Source organism: Cervus canadensis, chromosome 21 (genome assembly GCF_019320065.1).
Source record: "Cervus canadensis isolate Bull #8, Minnesota chromosome 21, ASM1932006v1, whole genome shotgun sequence".
Taxonomy (NCBI): Eukaryota; Metazoa; Chordata; class Mammalia; order Artiodactyla; family Cervidae; genus Cervus; species Cervus canadensis.
In genome coordinates, this window is record NC_057406.1 from 9,276,914 (window position 1) to 9,294,782 (window position 17,869).

The window sequence follows — 17,869 nt, forward strand, 5'->3', positions numbered from 1 at the left end:
TTATGCGGGACTGAGTTCATCTTCCTGACACACACACTGCTCTCAAGATAGACCTAGAGAAAATTCAGAGGAAAACTCTATGGCCGCCACCACGGACCAGACGGGAACCTGAAGGCAAAAGGACGGTGGGTCTGTGAGTAGCAAGCCGAAATTCGACACCAAGGAACTGAAATACGGCTCTATACCACTTCAAACTCTGCTCACGGCAGGGAACTTAGCACGCAGGAGCTCCTGGAAAGCGACGGCGGTCGGGCCCACTAACCAAGAAAATCTGCGCCCGACAGCGTCAATAAAGTGCTATTAAATCACCTGGTAAACGGCGTGCTAGATAAACATAAAACGGTCGGCGCAGGTAAGACTAGTCCGGGTTCGCGCAAGCACTCAGCCCCAAAATCCCGGTCAGAAAGAGCGGGTGGGAAGAGCCGCTAAATTACAGCCGCGGGCCGGGTCGCCGCCTTGGAACGGAGCCGACGCCCAGGGTAGGGACGGGGAAGCGAAGGGCGGAACAGGCACCAGGGCGGGACTCGCCGGGCCGCCTGGCCAGCCCAGCCCCGGAAGGAACAGAGCCGAGGAACCCGGCACTTAGCTCTACCTGCGGCGAGCTACTGCCGCCGCCGCCGGGGCTACCGCGGCCGCCGAACTCCCAACCCTGCACCCGCAGGAGCCCCAACGCAGCCCGCACCCCGTCAACGGAACCGCCGCCACGGCCTCAAAGCCGGCGCCGCTGACGTCAGGCTGACGTCAGATGTGACGCCGCGGCGGGGCGGGAGCGGGGAGACGGCGCAGGAGGGCGTTTCCGGAGCACGCGCCGGGCGGGGGTCGCTGACGTCGGGCTCAGGTGCGTGCGCTCGCCTGCCCGCCCGCCCGCTTGCCCCGAGCGCGGCCCAGGTGGCGGCCCGCAGCTCCAGGTGGCGTCCTGCAGCGGTGAGGGGGCGAGCGGCGGCAGGCTGTCCGGGCGGCGCGGGGACCGGGGTTAGGGGAGCGGTGGGAGGGCGGCTCGGTTTTTGCACTCACGTGACGGGCGGGGAGGTTGGAGTGGGGGCTGCGAGCTGGGTGGGCCCAGGCCCCCGAGAGCGAGGAGAGCTGTCCGGCCCCACCCCTGACTGGCCTGAGCGTCGCCGCGAAGGACCTTCCCTGGGGCCGGGACTGGGGCTGGGGCCGGGGCCGGACCCGCCGCGCCGCTTCCCGGGGCAGCCCGGTCCTCCGCCGTGGCCCGCACGACCGCCGAAGCTGACAGGAGTTGTCTCCTCCGTAGGGCTGCGTCGAGAGGGTGAGAGTTCGCGCTTTCCGAAGGAGCTGCGTCCGTCTCGGCCCCTCGAGGTCCCGCCGCACCCGAGAGGATGGAGAGCCTCCCCCGAGGCCGCAGCAGGGCCCGCGAACCCACACCGGTCGGCCCTCGTTAGCTGCTCGAAATTTGTGTTTTATCTGCCGCTTAGGCCTTGTCTCCCGAGCCAGTGGCTTCGTGGTTCCAAAGAAATGGAAGAAAAGGAGCGATGTGACCGATTCCATTCGGTCCTCCTGCCTTGAGGCCTGATTGGCATTTGCAGAGAGAAAATACAGCAAGAAAATCGTTGGGTTTTTTTGGAGGGGGTGGAAGAAGGAAAACAAGATCTTTGATTTTACATGGTTTTTTAAAACTCCTGCACTTTGACAGTGGCGGCGAAATACACTAATCCAAAAGTTATCTTTCTGTTGAGAAGAGGGGGATTATTTTTCCTTTTGAGTCCAACCTTTTCTTCTCCTCGTGACAAAGCATAAATCATGGACACCAGAAAGTAAGGTGGACCTCAGGAATTCTCAAAAGACTGAGAAGCTTACATTCCTCCTCAGGAGGGAAGGGTGGGGTGTTTTTAGCCCTCTCTGGAACCTAAAAGGAAAAACATGAGTTGCGTGCCATGGAAAGGAGACAAGGTCAAATCTGAATCATTGGAGCTGCCCCAGGCAGCACCCCCACAAATCTACCATGAGAAACAGCGCAGGGAGCTCTGTGCTCTGCACGCCCTCAATAACGTCTTCCAGGACAGCAATGCCTTCACCCGGGAAACGCTACAAGAGATTTTCCAGAGGTAGGGACCTCCCCTTCTCGTTGGGGTCTTTATACGTATAGTTTTTGCTCTTTCTGAGTTTCTGTACACGGGGCAACTTCTCTGCTGCATAAACCTTCAAACTAACACATCTTATTAGCTAGATGCTGTTAGCAGGTATAAGGGACACAGGAATGGGAAAGAGAATAATCAGCACCATTTACTGAGCACCTACAGTGGGCTAGGCACAGTGCTAAGAGCCTCAGTGGTGGTATCTCAAGTGATCCCCTCTACAGTCCATTGGAATGTGTAGTTATTACCATTTTGCGGACAGGGCTCAGAGAAGTTGAGTAATTTGCCCAAGGTAACATAACAAGAAATGAAACCAAGCTTAAATCCAGGTTTGTTGCTGTGCTGTTGACCACTATGATATTAATGCTGCTCAAGTCCTGCCCTCAAGGAGTTTAAGAGTCTAGAAGGGGAACCAGATACGTACACACTCAATCACCTGTCAACAGAGTTGAAATGTTGGGTTCCATAAGAAAGTTCATGCACAATACTCAGCTTCTCTGTGAAGCCGTGTGCTGGCCTTGGTGCTTTTTATATGGTGTTTTGTTTAGCTCTCTTAGTTGATTTACTGTCTCTATTTAACTGATAAAGAAAGAGAAGGAGAGGTCAGGTAATTTGTCCAAGCAGCTTTGAAGTAGCAAAGCTATAATTTGAAGCTGACTCTAGGTCCCCTCCCCTTTCTACTTCATTCCAGATGGCCTTTCTTATCCACTTTGCAAAGTGCTACCCGACAGGTTGATAAAAGTTCAGCTTTTTTCTCTCGGCTTTGATGTTTTAAAATTTTTCTCTCAAAGAGTTTGAGAGATGGTTCTGCAGTGTCTGGATGAACACGGCAGCATGACTGCAGTCCATAGCAGCTTTGGCAGTGAGCCTGTCTCACTACTCCGGCTTCTAAAGAGTTATCCTGCTCAGTTCTCAGTGTGGAGAGAGCTCAGGAATTCTTCAAGTGGTGCATATTAGCAGTTACAGAAGATCCTTCTCTGACTCCATTCAGAGATGAAATTATGGCCCCAGGAGGGGCTGAATTACAATTGAGAGCAAGCTGTCTGGGGTGATGTTTGAAGCATAGGTATGGACCATTTACCCTGAAAGAACCATAGGCCCTTTCTTAAAAGAATGTTAATCTTGGTGTGCTGAGGAAGTTATAATGAGAGTAATTATTTTCCAAGGTCAATAATAGCCATAGTAATGCCTTAGCAGGGCAAATGTGTCCTTTGCATCATAGCCATTACCTGGCAAGTAGAATGAACTCTCTTCAGGAAATAGGGCCCTGGGAGATGAGATAATTTGTCTCAGATTGCTGGAGGCCAGTCCTTTAGACTGCTTCCTTTTGGCCAGCCATTAATACATCTTCTACTCCTGATTGAATATTTGCAAATTATTTCCTAATCGAAGACTTGGGAGAAGGAAAAGACCCTGAGTGCTTGAATGTGCTTAGTGCTTTGAACTCTGACAACCTTACAACCTTATCAGGAGTGATCCTAGGAAACCAGAATTCACCTTAAGCAATTTACCCAGTTTCACTCTTTAGTAAAAGTCAATTTCAAGATTCTGTGTGTCCATTCAGAAGTTTTTCACTTCGATAAATTTGGCCCAGGTCAACATGATGATAATCACTAACACAGATGAGTACTCACTCTGTGCAGAGCACTGTTCTGAGTGCTTTCCTTGTGTTAACTTGCTCCTGACACCCATCTTATGAGGTAGGTCCTGTTACTTCTCATTTTTCCAGATGAGGGAACAGACCTATTAATCGCAGGATTTGGACCCAAGCTTTGTGAATGGAGGACCTGCTTTCCTAACTGCCCTGCTCCTTCCTGAATATTGGGAAGGGATGTCAGAGCAATTGTCAGTAGCTGCTCACTCTTGTAGAAAGTTGGGCCTGGGTCTGAAGATGTGGACTGTGATTATAACCTGTCTGTAGATAATAGCAGGACTCTCTCAGCTGTGTTTTCCCTGATTGAAAGAATGCTAAATATTTGCTAAACTCACATAGAACCAAACTTCTGTTCCTGGCTTTTGAAGCTTCAGCAAGTTGTACTGCATTCTCCAGTTACCTATCAGTGTGATGTAAATGTCCATCTCAAAGTAATAGCAGATCAGCACGTAAAAGAATATTTGTACCCTACCACTCCAGAGGTGGCATTCTGTACAGAGTATTTACTGTGGGAAGATTCTGTGTGGATACACAGAAACAAAGAAGTGTGAAAGGGATCAGAGGAAAAAAAAAATAACAACAACAAAGGGAGAAGAGGTGAGGGAGAGAGGATGGAATTTTTTAAGCAAACATTACCAGTTGCCTGCAGTGTGCCAGGCACCACTCGGCACTGTAAAGAAAGCAAGCTGAACAAGACTTAGCCACAGAGAAGTAATACAGCTCAGAACTGTACACTGACCCAGCTTGAGAATAGATTTAAGTGAATTAGAACTTTGGAATTTAGAGCAGTTTAAAGGGAAAAAGATAATCTGTTTGGATCTTAGCAGAAGAGTAATGTTGACAGTAATGTTAACTAGATAATTTTAAATTCCCAAATCTAAAGTTCTGTGCTGTTTTGAAGATGTGGTTGATAAATGGTAGAAATGGGGAAAAGTTTTTAATTAATGCCATTTGTTGAGAGGAAGTTCATCCCTGCAGTTGAATTCTAGCCAGGTAGAAGAAATACAAAAGCAGGGTGGAGTTTCAGCGCAGTTGTGCATATGAGATGATGACTCATGGTTGAAATGGGAATGAATAGGGATTTGGAAAGAACTAAGCTAATGACAGCAACACAGAAACGGGAGAGACAGCCAGATGTGACAGGCTCAGTCCAGGATTTGAAGATAGTGGTCACGGTTGTAATAGCAGAGAGGTTGTTGGTTTGGAAAGGATGAACAACTGAAGTGGAGAAAAGATCAAACTGTGAGGGAGTATAGATACTGGTGAACATCCTCTTCCACAAAGAAGCCCTCCTGCGCCCCATTAAAAAGTCCCTGAGCGCACATTTAAAGGAAGGAGCCACATTTAAAGGTATGGTGTTTGCCAACTGAGAAAACGTGTTGTTGAGTATTAACCTCTGGAGATTTAAATTTTCTTATCCAAGGGCCAGGCCGACTCCTCCTCCTCATCGCTGTCACCTACAGAATCCTTCGGTGTGCCTGGCCTTGTAATCTGTGCTTTATGTATCTAAAAATTTAAAAACACATCAGGAGGTACTGAGCCATATTTTCTAAGGTCACACCTCTTCAGAACTGATAAAAAGGAAAAAATTGAGAGAAAAGAAATCTTGATGAAATGTCTCCATATCTCTTTTTCATTGAAACCTGAAGCATCACCTTAGACAAACACAGTGGTAACCACAAGAGAGGACCAGAGGCTTAACTGAGGACACAGACATCAGTGGAAAACTAGAGTAGAACCCATCTTCTCACTTGTGGATGACTTCACGTCTCATGGCTCTTACCTCTGCCTTGGTGACAAAAATGAGAGGCTAGTGTATAGTGCAGAATCTCTGTGGGAATAATTAAGACAGTCTTTAACAGGAGTTTGCCGAGGAATCTCAAGAAGACATTCCACTGAGACAAAGTAGATTTCCCATGGGATTCAGCGGGAGCATGTGTTGACGTATCCAGGAGACTGTTGAGTGTAGCTTAGGTTTAGAGGTGGATTCCTAGCTCTGCTACTCACTAGCTGTATATGACTGTACAAGCCATGCTGACCTCTGTACCTCAGCTTCCTTGTTTACACTGTGGGGTTAATCTCAAGATTGTTGGAAGGATTACGTGATAAATCTCTTAACAGTAGCTAACACAGTGGGCACCTGATTATTAAAGTAAAAACAAGTACTGGTTTAATGGGCACAATGGATAGATCCCACTTCTTCAAAAAAATTTTTACCTGTTTTTTTTTTTTTGGTTGCACCCAGCCTGCGGCAGCTTAGTTTCCCAACCAGGGATTGAACCCATGCCCCTGCACAGGAAGCACAGAGTCTGAACCACTCGACCACCAGGGAAGTCCCTGGATTCACTTATTCAAATGACCTCTCCTCTAGGATTGAGATGGAAACCATTCTTGGCCTTTCCTATATTGATTGGTTTGGCACACACATGGTTATTCAGTTGCTAGTGCCCAGCTATTAGAGATATAGTCACGCCTTCACTTTGGGAATTTATTTATGTAGCCACTCCTCCATTGGCTATTTCACTGGACAAGTGTGAAATAACCGAATTCTTCAGTGGTCCCATAAGATAGGAATAGTTCCACATTTACCGGTAAGCTAACAGGCGTGGAGATTAAATCTCAAAATTGATACTGATGCTGCTTGGATGTGAACTCAAATATGTGTGGTCCTCTAGATTGTCCTCTTTTTTTCCTACTACATTGGAGTCAAGAAGGATTTCATGGAAGAGGTTGGGTGTTAGGTGGAACTTGAAGAAGCTTTAGGATTTAGCTTGGAACAAGGACTAGGATAAAGAAGAGAGGCCACATGGCCATGGTACCTGAAGTACACTAAGCCCAATGAAAGGGAAACAGCAGGTCAGGTGGGGCTGGGAGGGTTGGAGTTGGCCGCGAGGCAACTGGTGCCATTGGCAGTTCTTATGTGAGTAATTGAAATGACGCTTTGGTGAATGATGTGGCAGGAACATACAGGCTGAGTAGGTGGAAGGAGTGTTCGGAAGCACGGAGGTCAATTTAGGAACCTGTTTCAAAATATCCAGGTGTGAGATGAGGGGCCTCCAGTTAGGGGGAGAGAGTAGGAATAGACTAGGCAAGGGTTTGAATCTGAGACAAGATGCAGGACAAGGGGAAGCCCTTGGAAACTCTAGTCCTCGGAGATGCACTTCAAAAAACTGTGCAGTCAAGGATGTCTGGGAACTGAAACCTTTTATCACCGCCCTCCCAACCCACCACCAACCTCTGTCTCCTGGAGACTCAAGGTAAATATTAGCATTTTAGGGGCGTCAAGGAATCCTGCAGGAAACCTGTTTACTTGATTGATTGAGCTACTGTGTTGAGCACCTTCTGTGATCCTTTGGGAACACACTGAGGGGACAGCACAGCACTGAGGTTCCAGCCTGGGGGTAGTCAGGTGGTAACAGGTGGAGGACTCGGCAGTTTCTCTGCGGGAATCTTCATGCATCTACTGGCTGGAGACTTCACTGAAGGGATTGAGAAGCTATTGAAAAGTTGGTGAAGGAAAGCAACTTGATATATCTTGAGACAGGCTTTCTTCCATAGGCTTTCTCTTTTAATCCAAGTGCCCAAGAATGCACTGAGAGCCTTTATATCCTATCAAGCTACATTTTAGACCCAAGCCAAGGGACTTGGCTGGCCTTTCCTCTTATTAGCCCACAGGCAAGTCAGAAAACATGTCCAATAGTAACCTGTAATTAAATTAGAGCAGGTGGATGTAAGAGGAAATGACTGGGAGAAAGTAAAGGTTGGCTGGTCAGAAAAGGTCTCTAGGGCAGTAACACTTGAGACCCACATAATGAGGAGCAGACCAAGTGGAGATGTAGGGGAAGAGCATTTCAGACATCAGAGACAGTCAGCGAGCGAGCGCAGAGGCCTGAAAGAGAGAAAGGGCTTGTGTGTCCAGGTGGTAGACAGAAGGTCTTTGTGCTGCGAGGTAGTGATGAGGTCAGCAGAACCCTAAGGGTCTTACAGACCCGCCAATGTCATTTAGATTGTATTTAAGTGCTTTGGGAGCCTAGGGTTTAAGCAGTGGCAAGAGTATTTTGGAAAAATACCAGTATGGTTGCTGTGTGTAGAGTCTAAGATCTCTTAAGTTTTTAGAGTTGACTGCAAGATCTGATTCTCTTCTGGAGATGGCAGTTAGCAACCTCCTAGATAGCTGCTCTCCACCTGTATTCCTGAGGAACTCACAAGGTGTGCTGCCCCTGCCTTTCCACAGGTCCTGGCCTGCGCAGCCTGCGAAAGCAAATTAATAAGATCAGAAATGTCTCCAGATCTGACCTTATCTGACTATGGAGGAGTGGCTAAAGAGGCCTGACCCAAAGATGGCTTAAAGCCAGCGGGTGAACCAGACTGCAGTTGAGTTTTATTTGTCTGGTGGCAAAAATATTTTTCAATTGGTGTATTTTCTTTCAAATTCCAGTATTTCACACACGTGTATATTTGGAATACCTTTAGGTGGTTCATACATTTCAGTTTAATGCTGTTTTTAATTGCTTTCCCTGTGGCCCCTGTTCATACATTGATGTTACCTGTGTGTAGGCCTTTGAGTATTTAATCATTAACAATTACCAAGTATGCAGGCCTTAAATAGGAAGCATTTAAATTGTAAAAAACAAAACTAATGACAGATATTATCCATGCAAATCAAAATATCAAATACTATTTTCTAATGTTAAAAAAAAAAAGGCTGTAAAACAGGAAGATCAGCAAAGAAGATTTCAGAAAAGGGAAGTCTGGGGATTTCATAAATGAGAGATTTCTTTCTTTATATCCATTGAATTCACTATAGACGTACTTTCTAAATGGCAGGCAGATAGGCGCCACCACTGCTGAATTACCGTTTTGCATCAAAAGAAAGATAAATCCCTAGGACAGCAGGAGCCCATACTACAAAATACTTTAGTAAAAGCTGGTTACATTAACTTGAGTGGACCGCAACAGGCTTCCAGGGGCAGTGGTGTAAAGTGTCTTCTGTCCCTGCCAGTGTGGGGCCAGGAGGGCTTGGGCTGTCCAGCCAATCTCAGCTTCCCTCCTGTCACATTTGCAGGTTATCTCCAAACACCATGGTGACCCCCCACAAGAAGAGCATGCTGGGAAATGGGAACTACGATGTGAACGTCATTATGGCAGCACTTCAGACCAAAGGCTATGAAGCTGTTTGGTGGGACAAGCGCAGGTAATCGAACCAGGCTTGACTTGAAGGGATCTGGCACTCAGCTGGAAAGGAAGCCAGTGGTGGGGTTACAGCCGGGGAATCCTGGGGAGTCGGCTGACACCGTGGAGCCTGACTTTGTTTCTGTTCTGCAGGGATGTCGGCGCCATTGCTCTCACAAACGTTATGGGCTTCATCATGAACCTGCCCTCCAGCCTGTGCTGGGGTCCCCTGAAGCTGCCACTCAAAAGGCAGCACTGGATCTGTGTTCGAGAGGTGGGAGGTGCCTACTACAACCTCGACTCCAAACTGAAGATGCCCGAGTGGATTGGAGGCGAGAGCGAGCTCAGGTACCTGTGTGGCTGGTGTAGTGGCAAGTTGAACTTACCTTTGGTATTTGACAAGGCAAGTGAAACTCCTAGCTCTGTGGATCCTCTCCCTGTTGTTACTTAGAATCATAGGGTCTTAGATTTAAAAGACCTGAATCTTCCATGGCCTCTGAGGATGTTAAGTCCCCTGGTAGAGAAGTGCCATTACCTTGGATGCTGGCTTTCTGGTTTGGTGGGACTGCCCTTGTAACATTCTCCAGCTTAGACAGTTGTGACAGTATAGCTGCCAGTTCAGAGAAACGAAGACAGACATTTGGGCCAGAGAGGGCTAAATTTTCTTAGGACCAAAGAAGAAACGTTTTCTTTTTTTTTTTTTTTTAACAATTAGAAGTCCTTTTAGAGTACTTGGGGCTCTCTTCCTCACAGAACTGGCTACTGTTGGCAGTAATATATGAGGATGAGCAAAAATTCAGATTGGAAATTTAACTGGAAAGATTGAGAGATAACCAAACGTGGACTGCTCCAAGAACAAGATGACTAGACTGTGTTCAGGACTGCCAAGGGTATAAATAACAAGGTTACTGCCTGGCAGTGAACATGTAGCCCCAAGACTGGCATTTGCAATTTTACTAGCATTTCTTTCTTTTCTTTTGTTTTTTTATGCTTCAGAAGACACAAGTCTTAACTTTTCTTGAGAACAAAGTTATATACAAATCATGTTCCCTAGAAATGATAGCTGAATAAAAAAGAACAAGTGGCTCCTGGGTCATTGTTTCAGGTTAGAGAAAGTGAAAGTGAAAAGTGAAAGTGAAGTCACTCAGTCGTATCCAACTCTTTGCGACCCCATGGACTGTAGCCTACCAGGCTCTTCTGTCCATGGGATTTTCCAGGCAAGAGTACTGGAGTGGGTTGCCATTTCCTTCTCCATTTACTAGCATTTCATTTTCTCTTTCATCTATCCTTTTTTTCCTGTAGGAAATTTTTAAAACATCATTTGCGAGGAAAGAACTGTGAACTCCTGCTGGTGGTACCAGAAGAGGTGGAGGCCCATCAGAGTTGGAGGGCTGATGTGTGATGCAGTCCCGCCCAGCCTCCCCTCACCTCAGCCCCCTGAAATCCTCTGTGATGTGCTGTGGCCTCTACCGTGGGTCTGCCCTTGCCACTTCCCCAAACATCTCATCGGGTCTTTTGTCCCCTCCAATTTGACAGTGCAATAGGACAGACATGTGGACTGTTACAAGAACCAACCAGCGTTACTTGCTCCTGGAAAAAGAAAGTAGGAGCTCTGTGTGCTTAGGGCGAGCTGTGGAGACCTTGGTTTTATGTAAAAGAGAAAGAAAGGTGGGTCTTAGCTTCCTTTCCCCATTTCTATGAGGGCTTGACAGAGGCTCTGCTGGAGTTCACTGCTGCTCTGTCTGACTCACCTGGAGATGCTGCCTCCCCTTCCCCTTTCCTGGCAACCAGTGAGTCTGAACACGAAGTCCAAAGCCCACGGGACTGGTTGGAAGGCCTCAGAGCAGAAAGGCCTCTCAGGAAACCATCTCCTAACTGCAGCAGCTGTACAGCATGCTGTCTCCAACCCTCTATGCCACCCTGACCCCATTTTTAAGAGTGGTTTATGACCATCCTTGAAGTTTTATAATGAAAAGTTCTCTAATATTCCATGCCGGGTGGTTGAATCCTGCAGTATTCTAACATGACAGGGTGAGCTAGATACCTGAGGATGTGGCCAAACCCAGGCTAGGGACAGGCACGGACAGCCTGTCTGCCTCACTCCAGCATTGTCTCTGCCACTTCACTGCACTGGTTTAGGAGGTTTGGGGACACAAGACAGGCCAAAGGACAGTTTTCCCAGCTGACCCACCCGGTAAAAGCAGAAAAAAATAAGACTGCCTTCACCATCAAATTCTACTAGTTTGAGACAGCGTTGGGCAAGGGAAGTATTGTGAAGCTAAGCCCTCAGAGATTTGGAGCAGCTCGAATTAGAAGCCCTAGGCTTGGAGTCATTCTGGTGACCAGAAGCAGAGCCCTCACGCTGGGTAGATACGTGCATCCTGCTTAGGACCTGGGTTTGTCATCTCTGGAGTTTCTTTTACCGATAACTGAGAACTGACCCACCCCTACCTCTTTAAATAGCTGTAGGCCACTTTTCTCCTGGTAACTTTGGAAAACAAGAGGAGGAGAAATAAGTGTTAGACTACACCGCCTGTCACCAAAGGGGCCATGGTTGTCTCAAGGCAAGGGGGCAGGCAGGGGTGGCCTGTCCAGCCCTTCACAGATCAATGGTCTTGGCAGGTCTGCGAGCTGCCCCACTGGCCAGGCTCCTCTCCAGCAGCAGAGCCAGCCTGGGGCTTGCATGTCCAGCCTGAGCAAGCTTAACGGGATGAAGCTGAGGCTTTCTCCCCACTGTGACTGGAGTGCATGTTTACACCAGCACTTTTTCTGCACATGTATCTTCAATCCCACAAGGCCATTTTTTTAACGCTGAGTAACAGAGGCCACCAAGCAGCTACTGCGTTTCACCCTCTCAGCAAGTGGCCGCAGTCTCTTCTGCACCATTTTCTACACCAGACCTGCTTGGCACCACAGGGAGCTCGTCACCCCTGCACAATGACATTCCAACCACCACCAGCCAGAAGTTACAGCCAACCTTGCTGACTGTCACAAGCAGGACCTTGGGTCCATTGGCACTGTCAGTGATGTAAGCCATTTCCTGGGAGGAGGAGAAAACTCCTCGCCACCAGTCTGCTTGGGCCTGTGCAGATGGCACTTCAAAGGAGTCCTCACGCACTTGGAGTCCATAAGCCAATGGGATATGCAAAGACGCTTAACCATTTCAGGGCTGGTTCCTCTGTTCATATCCAATTCTGGTGCTTAGGAACAGGGACCTATGCTGATGCCCGAGGGCAGAAAGCCCCACTTCCTTTAAGGAAGTGGGCAGGCCTGACCCTGACACCTAGTCAGGGGCAACCCTAGGCTTTTTGTTTTTCTCTTGCTTTTCCTTTTTGTTGGCCTTGTGCTGGGTTTGTTTACAAAAGATGTATTTTGTTTAACCAAATATTAAAAATGGAAACTCCGTACATAAATTTCATCTGTCTGAATTCTGTAACCATGTACAGTTTAAAAAGTGAACTTTAGTTTTAGAAGGCATTCACAACTGCTCTAAGTCATCTTTTAGAGACATACTGTGTTTTGGTCAAACCTCTCACTTCAAAAATCCAGATGAGTCACCAAGTACGACTTGACTCAGAAGTCTAAGACATTTCTCAATTTAACTTCTAAAAACTAGGCTCCACAACATGAAGAACCCTAACCTTCATCTAAGTACAAGTTTTCCTTACTGACAAGTGATATATTTTTCCCTGATTAACAAGTAGATCAGTATTTCAGGAGGGCCTGGGAGGCCCCAACCTCAAGTACATTGCAGGATTCTGAGTAGGGCTGTCTAGATTTGAATTCAGATCAGGCATTTTCTGTTCAGCCTGGAGCAGATCATTTAACCTTTCTGGGACTGTCTTCTGTAAAATGAGAATACTACCACCTCCTCATGTGTACAATACGGTTCCAGCAACCCACATGAAAGGCTTAGTATTGTTACTAGCACAATGCCAATAAAAATGTATGTTAAGTGGAGAAACTACAGAGTTCAAAGATAGGGCTACAACTGGATTCACCATCAAGAGCTCATCAGCAATTACAGTTGATCCTCAAACAGCACAGGTTTGAACTATAAGGGTCTGCTCTATACATGAAATTTTTTCAATGAATACGACAGTACCACGACCTGGACTGAAGACACACAGAGGGCCACTGATAAAAGAAATGCACAGACTTGATTGCATGATGGGTTAGTCCCCCCAACCCTTTATTTTTCAAGGGTCAACTGTATTTTTAAAAAAACAAACCCAAGATGTTCTACTTGCAACCTTCCTACTCCCAGACTAGAAATCAATACTGTCACTCTTTACAAGTCCTTTATAATTTTTTTTTGGGTGGGGGCGGGGTGGGGGGTTGGGATTTGCTGCATGGCCATGTGGAATCTTAGTTCCCTGACCAGGGATCAAACCTGTACCCCCTGCAGTGGAAGTGCAGAGTCTTTAACTACTGAACCACTAGAGAATCTGCCTCTCAATGCAGTTTTTGATCCCTGGGTCAGGAAGATCTTGGCAACCCCCTCCAGAATTCTTGCCCGGGAAATCCCATGGACAGAGGAGCCTGGCAGGCTACAGTGCATGGGGTCCCAAAGAGTCAGACACTACTTAATGACTGAAACAACGTCACTGTAGACTGTGCAAGTACATAAACCCAATCCTCTGTTGGCGGACCTGAAAGTGACTGCTGGAACTCGGAGAGGTTCTTGGACAAAGAGGAATTTTCCACCTTTGTGGCCTTTAGGGGTCAATCGGTATTAAATGGTGCTGCTGGCTTAGGTGAGAGAAGACGTCTTTGCCCTTCTAAAACGGTCTAAGTCATTTCCAGGTATGTATCACAAGCACTTGGAAGACTTTTTTTTGTTGTTGGAATCATCTTTTTTTAATATTTAAATACAAAAAGTGAGCACTGACTTTTTTTTTTCCTTTTTAGACACATATACACACAAGGCTAACAGCCGAAATATTGGAGGAAATGAGCTCCTGCTCTGTCCTCCAGTCCCCATCTTGTGGCTGAAGCTGCCAGCCCTCCCTCCATCCTTTCAGAAATTCACAGTGGCTGCTTTGCAGCAGAGCTGTAATTAATGCATTTTGTATTTTATCTTGTGTGCATACCCTTCCCCAGCATCTCCATTCTATTGTTAATGGTCAGGGGCACGTCCTTCTCCACAGCATCAGTTTCCCACCCCAGCAATGGAATTGTGAGATCTTCCACCAGGAGTAATTTAGTGAGGGGGGTGGGGTGGCCAGAGCTGGAGTAACCGTCTGCGTTGCTGCACTCTGGTATCAGCATGAGGAGAGAAGAAATAGGACAGTGGAGGGCACAGCTGCAAGTGAGGAGTCTCTCCATGAGCCAATGTGGGGAGAATTCCTGCCACCAGGTTTATAGAGCAATGTGCCAAAGTTTAAAAAAAAAAAAAAAAATCCAATAATCAGCAGTTCAAACACTATTGAATTTTCAAACTTCTTCCACCAAGACAGCTCAAATATAGCAGTAGCAATCTAGATTTTTCCGGGAAGTGAAGGTAGAGCCCCAGGCATTCCTCCTGACAGCCCTGTATTAGGCCCTAGAAGTATCTGGAAAAGAAAAGGACGGGTGTAAGGCATTGTACAGACCCAAGGGTCTCATTTTCATCATACCTGTCTGGGCAGACAAAGTCTATGAAAACAATGTTGTGAAAACAATGCTCAGGTAGCTAAAGGGCTTGGGCCAGATCCCAATCCTGCATGGCACATTAACTGCCCTACTTCGGCACTGGAGGAATAAACAAACTTGTGTCGCCACTGCTGGCAAAACGCCCAGGGTCTGGGCTCACCTGCCGTTGCTGCAGCTGCTGCTGTTGCTCCATCTGCAACTTCTCAGTTTCAAAGACGACCGGAAGAACCAGGATCATGAAGGAAGTGGTTCCAATCCACAAGGCTGCCCTGGAAAACCTGCACAGGGAGCATGAGCATGATGGCGAGACAAAGAGAGACAGCTTCCCCAAGAACGAACTAGTAACCAAACCTCTCACCTTGCACACACCGATGTTTTTGATAAACGTGTTCTACCCAACCCTGCACCGCACTCCTGCCAGAAACAGGAGGAGCAGTTCTGGGGGGCTGTATATTTAATAAGAGTCTGAACTGAGTTCTCACAATGCTGCTTTTATTACACATTATCTCACATAATCTGATCCTCACAAAGACCCCCACGCGATAACAATCCTCACTTCACAGAGGAGAAAATCGAGACCAAGAAAGGTTAGGGTGGCACCAATCCAAGGTCAGTGATCCAGGAGGCCTCCAACCCAGGTCTGCTGCTTCCAAAGCCCGTGTTCATTCAGGGCACCTCGGTCACGCCAGGCACATCCCAATATCTTGGCCCTTGTCCCTTACCTGTACATTTTTTGAGCCACGAAGAGGGAAAGATCAAAAGTGGCTCCAGCCGCGGACCGGACCCTCTCCGGGAACATCTCCGTCAGACCCCACAGTCTCTCCGATAGGGTTTCATCTAGCTGTGGTGGAGGAGGCGTGGATATGGGCCGAAGCTGCGGCAACCCCCCCACCCCCCGACGCCGGGACACCCCGGCCCCAGCAGGGCATCACCCCGCCTCCCGGAGACGCCTCCGCTGAGACCTCTCCAGGCTCCGCGACGCGCCTTCGTCCAGATTCCGCACCACGCGGACCCCACACCCCCACTCCCTGCCCACACTTTCCAGCCCCTCCCTGCCCTGCGGTTCTCAGTACCTCCTCGTCGTCGTCTTCCTCCAGCTCTTCCTCAGGCTTCTCGGCATCGCCTTTCGGAAGCAATTCGTCCGGGGAGAGGGGGGCCCCAGGGCCGGCGGCGGCGGCGGCGGCCATGGCTGTGGGGGACACCGGAAGCGGAAAAGAAGAGGCGAGTGCAGCGACGGCGGCGGATAGAGCCGCTCTTCCGGGAGCCGGGTCTTGGCCGACTGGGGAAGAGCGCCGCCCTCTGGCGGATCGACTTCACCGGCCTTCAAAAGGCAGAAGGGAACGTGACACACCTGGAAAATTTGTTAGGGCAGAGTCTGGTGTGCCCGCGGTAATTCTGTTCAGTGGACTTAGGGTGAGCCTGGAAATCTGCATTTTATTAATAACAAGCCTCCCAGATATCACACTTAAGCCAACACTAATCCAGTTTCATTTAAAATTAGAGAGCTGGAGATTTATTGGTCTTCTGGGAAAACGTGAAGTTAACAGTCTCAATGTATTAACATAAAGGCGAGTTAACACTCAAGTACCAGACATCGTTTGTGTGTGCGAAGGCGGGTGTGTGTGGTTGCTCGTTTAATCCTCACATCAACCCACTGAGGTGCTATTACCCCCATTTTATTTATTTATTTTTATTACCCCCATTTTAGAAATGAGACTGAGGCACAGCACAGGGTTCAGGGTTGCTGCAAGTATTCTTGAAGGATGGATTTCTAGAAGTGGGTTTCCTGGACAGAAAGTTGTTCACTCACTCAGTCGTGTCTGACTCTGCGACCCCACGGACTGCAGCACTCCAGGCGTCCCTGTCCATCACCAACTCCTGGAGCTTGCTCAAACTCATGTCCATCGAGTTGGTGATGCTCTCATCTCATCCTCTGTCATCTCCTCACCATCTCATCCTCTGTCGTCCCCTTCTCCTCCCACCTTGAATCTTTCCCAGCATTAGGGTCTTTTCCAGTAAGTCAATTCTTCGCATCAGGTGGCCAAAGTATTGGAGCTTTAGCTTCAGTCCTTCCAATGAATATCCAGAGTTGATTTCTTTTAGTTGGACTGGTTGGATCTCCTCGCAGTCCAAGGGACTCTCAAGAGTCTTCTCCAACACCACAGTTCAAAAGCATCAATTCTTCAGCGCTCAGCCTTTTTTATCATCCAGCTCTCACATCCATACATGTCTACTGGAAAAAACAAAAAACCTAAGATCATGGCATCTGGCCAAAAAGTGTGAACATTTAAAATTTTGCTAGGGATCAGGTCATTGCCCTCAGAATTAGAGTATCATATACTTTCACAATAGTAAATGGAAGTGTCCTTTTCTCCACGTTCTCCAAATTTTAATTGTCTATACAACGGATAAAAATGCTTATTTTTATAATGTGCCCAACAAGTTATTAACATGAGGGTAATTTGATATACCTCTTTAGCCAACTGACTGTGGAACCATAGACTCTCAGGACTGGACAGTCCCAATCCTTATCTGATACTTGACTTTGTCTTGTTCTTTCATATTGGGGGGGGGGGGAAGGGACGGGGACTCAAGAGATATACCTAACCTTGAGTTATGGAGGAATTAAGGTCCCCATGCAGGAGGAGGATTGTAACCTCAGGCTGAACACAAGATGCCTGGAGAATCGCCCTGTTAACTCACCGCCAACCAATCAGGAGAAAGTCTGCACATGGTGGAAGATAAGGAAGACTCTGACCCCCTCCCCAAATGATTCTCCCTTTAAAAACTCTTATGGTCAGCAGAATTTCAGTTGGCTTTTGGACATGAGCCTGGCTCCTCCCCAAGTTGCTGGCCTCCTGAAGAAAGCCACCTTTCCTTTCCAACCAAGACTTGTCTCTGAGTATTGGTTTTTAAGCAGTGTGCAGCTGAACCTGGTACTTCCCCGGTGGCTCAGTGGTAAAGAATCCACCTGTAATGCAGGAGACTGAGGTTCAATGCCTGGGTCAGGAAGATTCCCCTGGAAGAGGGCATAGCAACCCACTCCAGTATTCCTGCCTGGAGAATCCCATGGACAGAGGAGCCTGGCGGGCTACAGTCCACAGAGTCGCAAAGAGTCAGACCTGACTGAAGCAACTGAGCCGGCAGGCAGCTGAACCTGAGTTCAGTAACAGGCTAGCTCTACAGAAATGAAAGGTCAGCTTAATAGCCCAATGCCAATGGCATCTGGGGCTTCCCAGGTGGCACTGGTGGTAAAGAACCCACCTGCCAATGCAGGTTAGGCATAAGAGATGCCAGTTTGATCTCTGGGTGG

General features: G+C 47.8%; 2 protein-coding genes across 5 annotated transcripts; one reads left to right on the top strand and one right to left on the bottom strand.

Annotated features, from left to right (window-relative positions):
* The first annotated feature begins 198 nt into the window (after window positions 1–198).
* Window positions 199–12,326, top strand: JOSD1 (Josephin domain containing 1). 4 transcript variants are annotated; one of them, XM_043441474.1, is made up of 5 exons: window positions 199–352; window positions 1,256–2,066; window positions 8,816–8,944; window positions 9,076–9,270; window positions 10,225–12,326. In XM_043441474.1, exons 2-5 carry the CDS (start codon window positions 1,882–1,884, stop codon window positions 10,322–10,324), a joined length of 609 nt encoding a protein of 202 aa, XP_043297409.1. In that variant the 5' UTR covers window positions 199–352; window positions 1,256–1,881; the 3' UTR covers window positions 10,325–12,326. The 4 variants fall into 4 exon arrangements, with proteins under 4 accessions (XP_043297409.1, XP_043297405.1, XP_043297408.1 ...); XM_043441470.1 differs by lacking the exon at window positions 199–352 and adding an exon at window positions 574–924; XM_043441473.1 differs by lacking the exon at window positions 199–352 and adding an exon at window positions 574–908.
* A 1,428-nt stretch (window positions 12,327–13,754) lies between these two features.
* On the bottom strand, window positions 13,755–15,788 carry TOMM22 (translocase of outer mitochondrial membrane 22). Its single transcript, XM_043441478.1, has 4 exons — window positions 15,630–15,788; window positions 15,279–15,397; window positions 14,717–14,834; window positions 13,755–14,477 (listed from the first exon to the last, which is right to left on the bottom strand). The coding sequence occupies exons 1-4, from the start codon at window positions 15,741–15,743 to the stop codon at window positions 14,403–14,405; spliced, it is 426 nt and encodes a 141-aa protein (XP_043297413.1). The 5' UTR covers window positions 15,744–15,788; the 3' UTR covers window positions 13,755–14,402.
* Window positions 15,789–17,869: the final 2,081 nt, after the last annotated feature.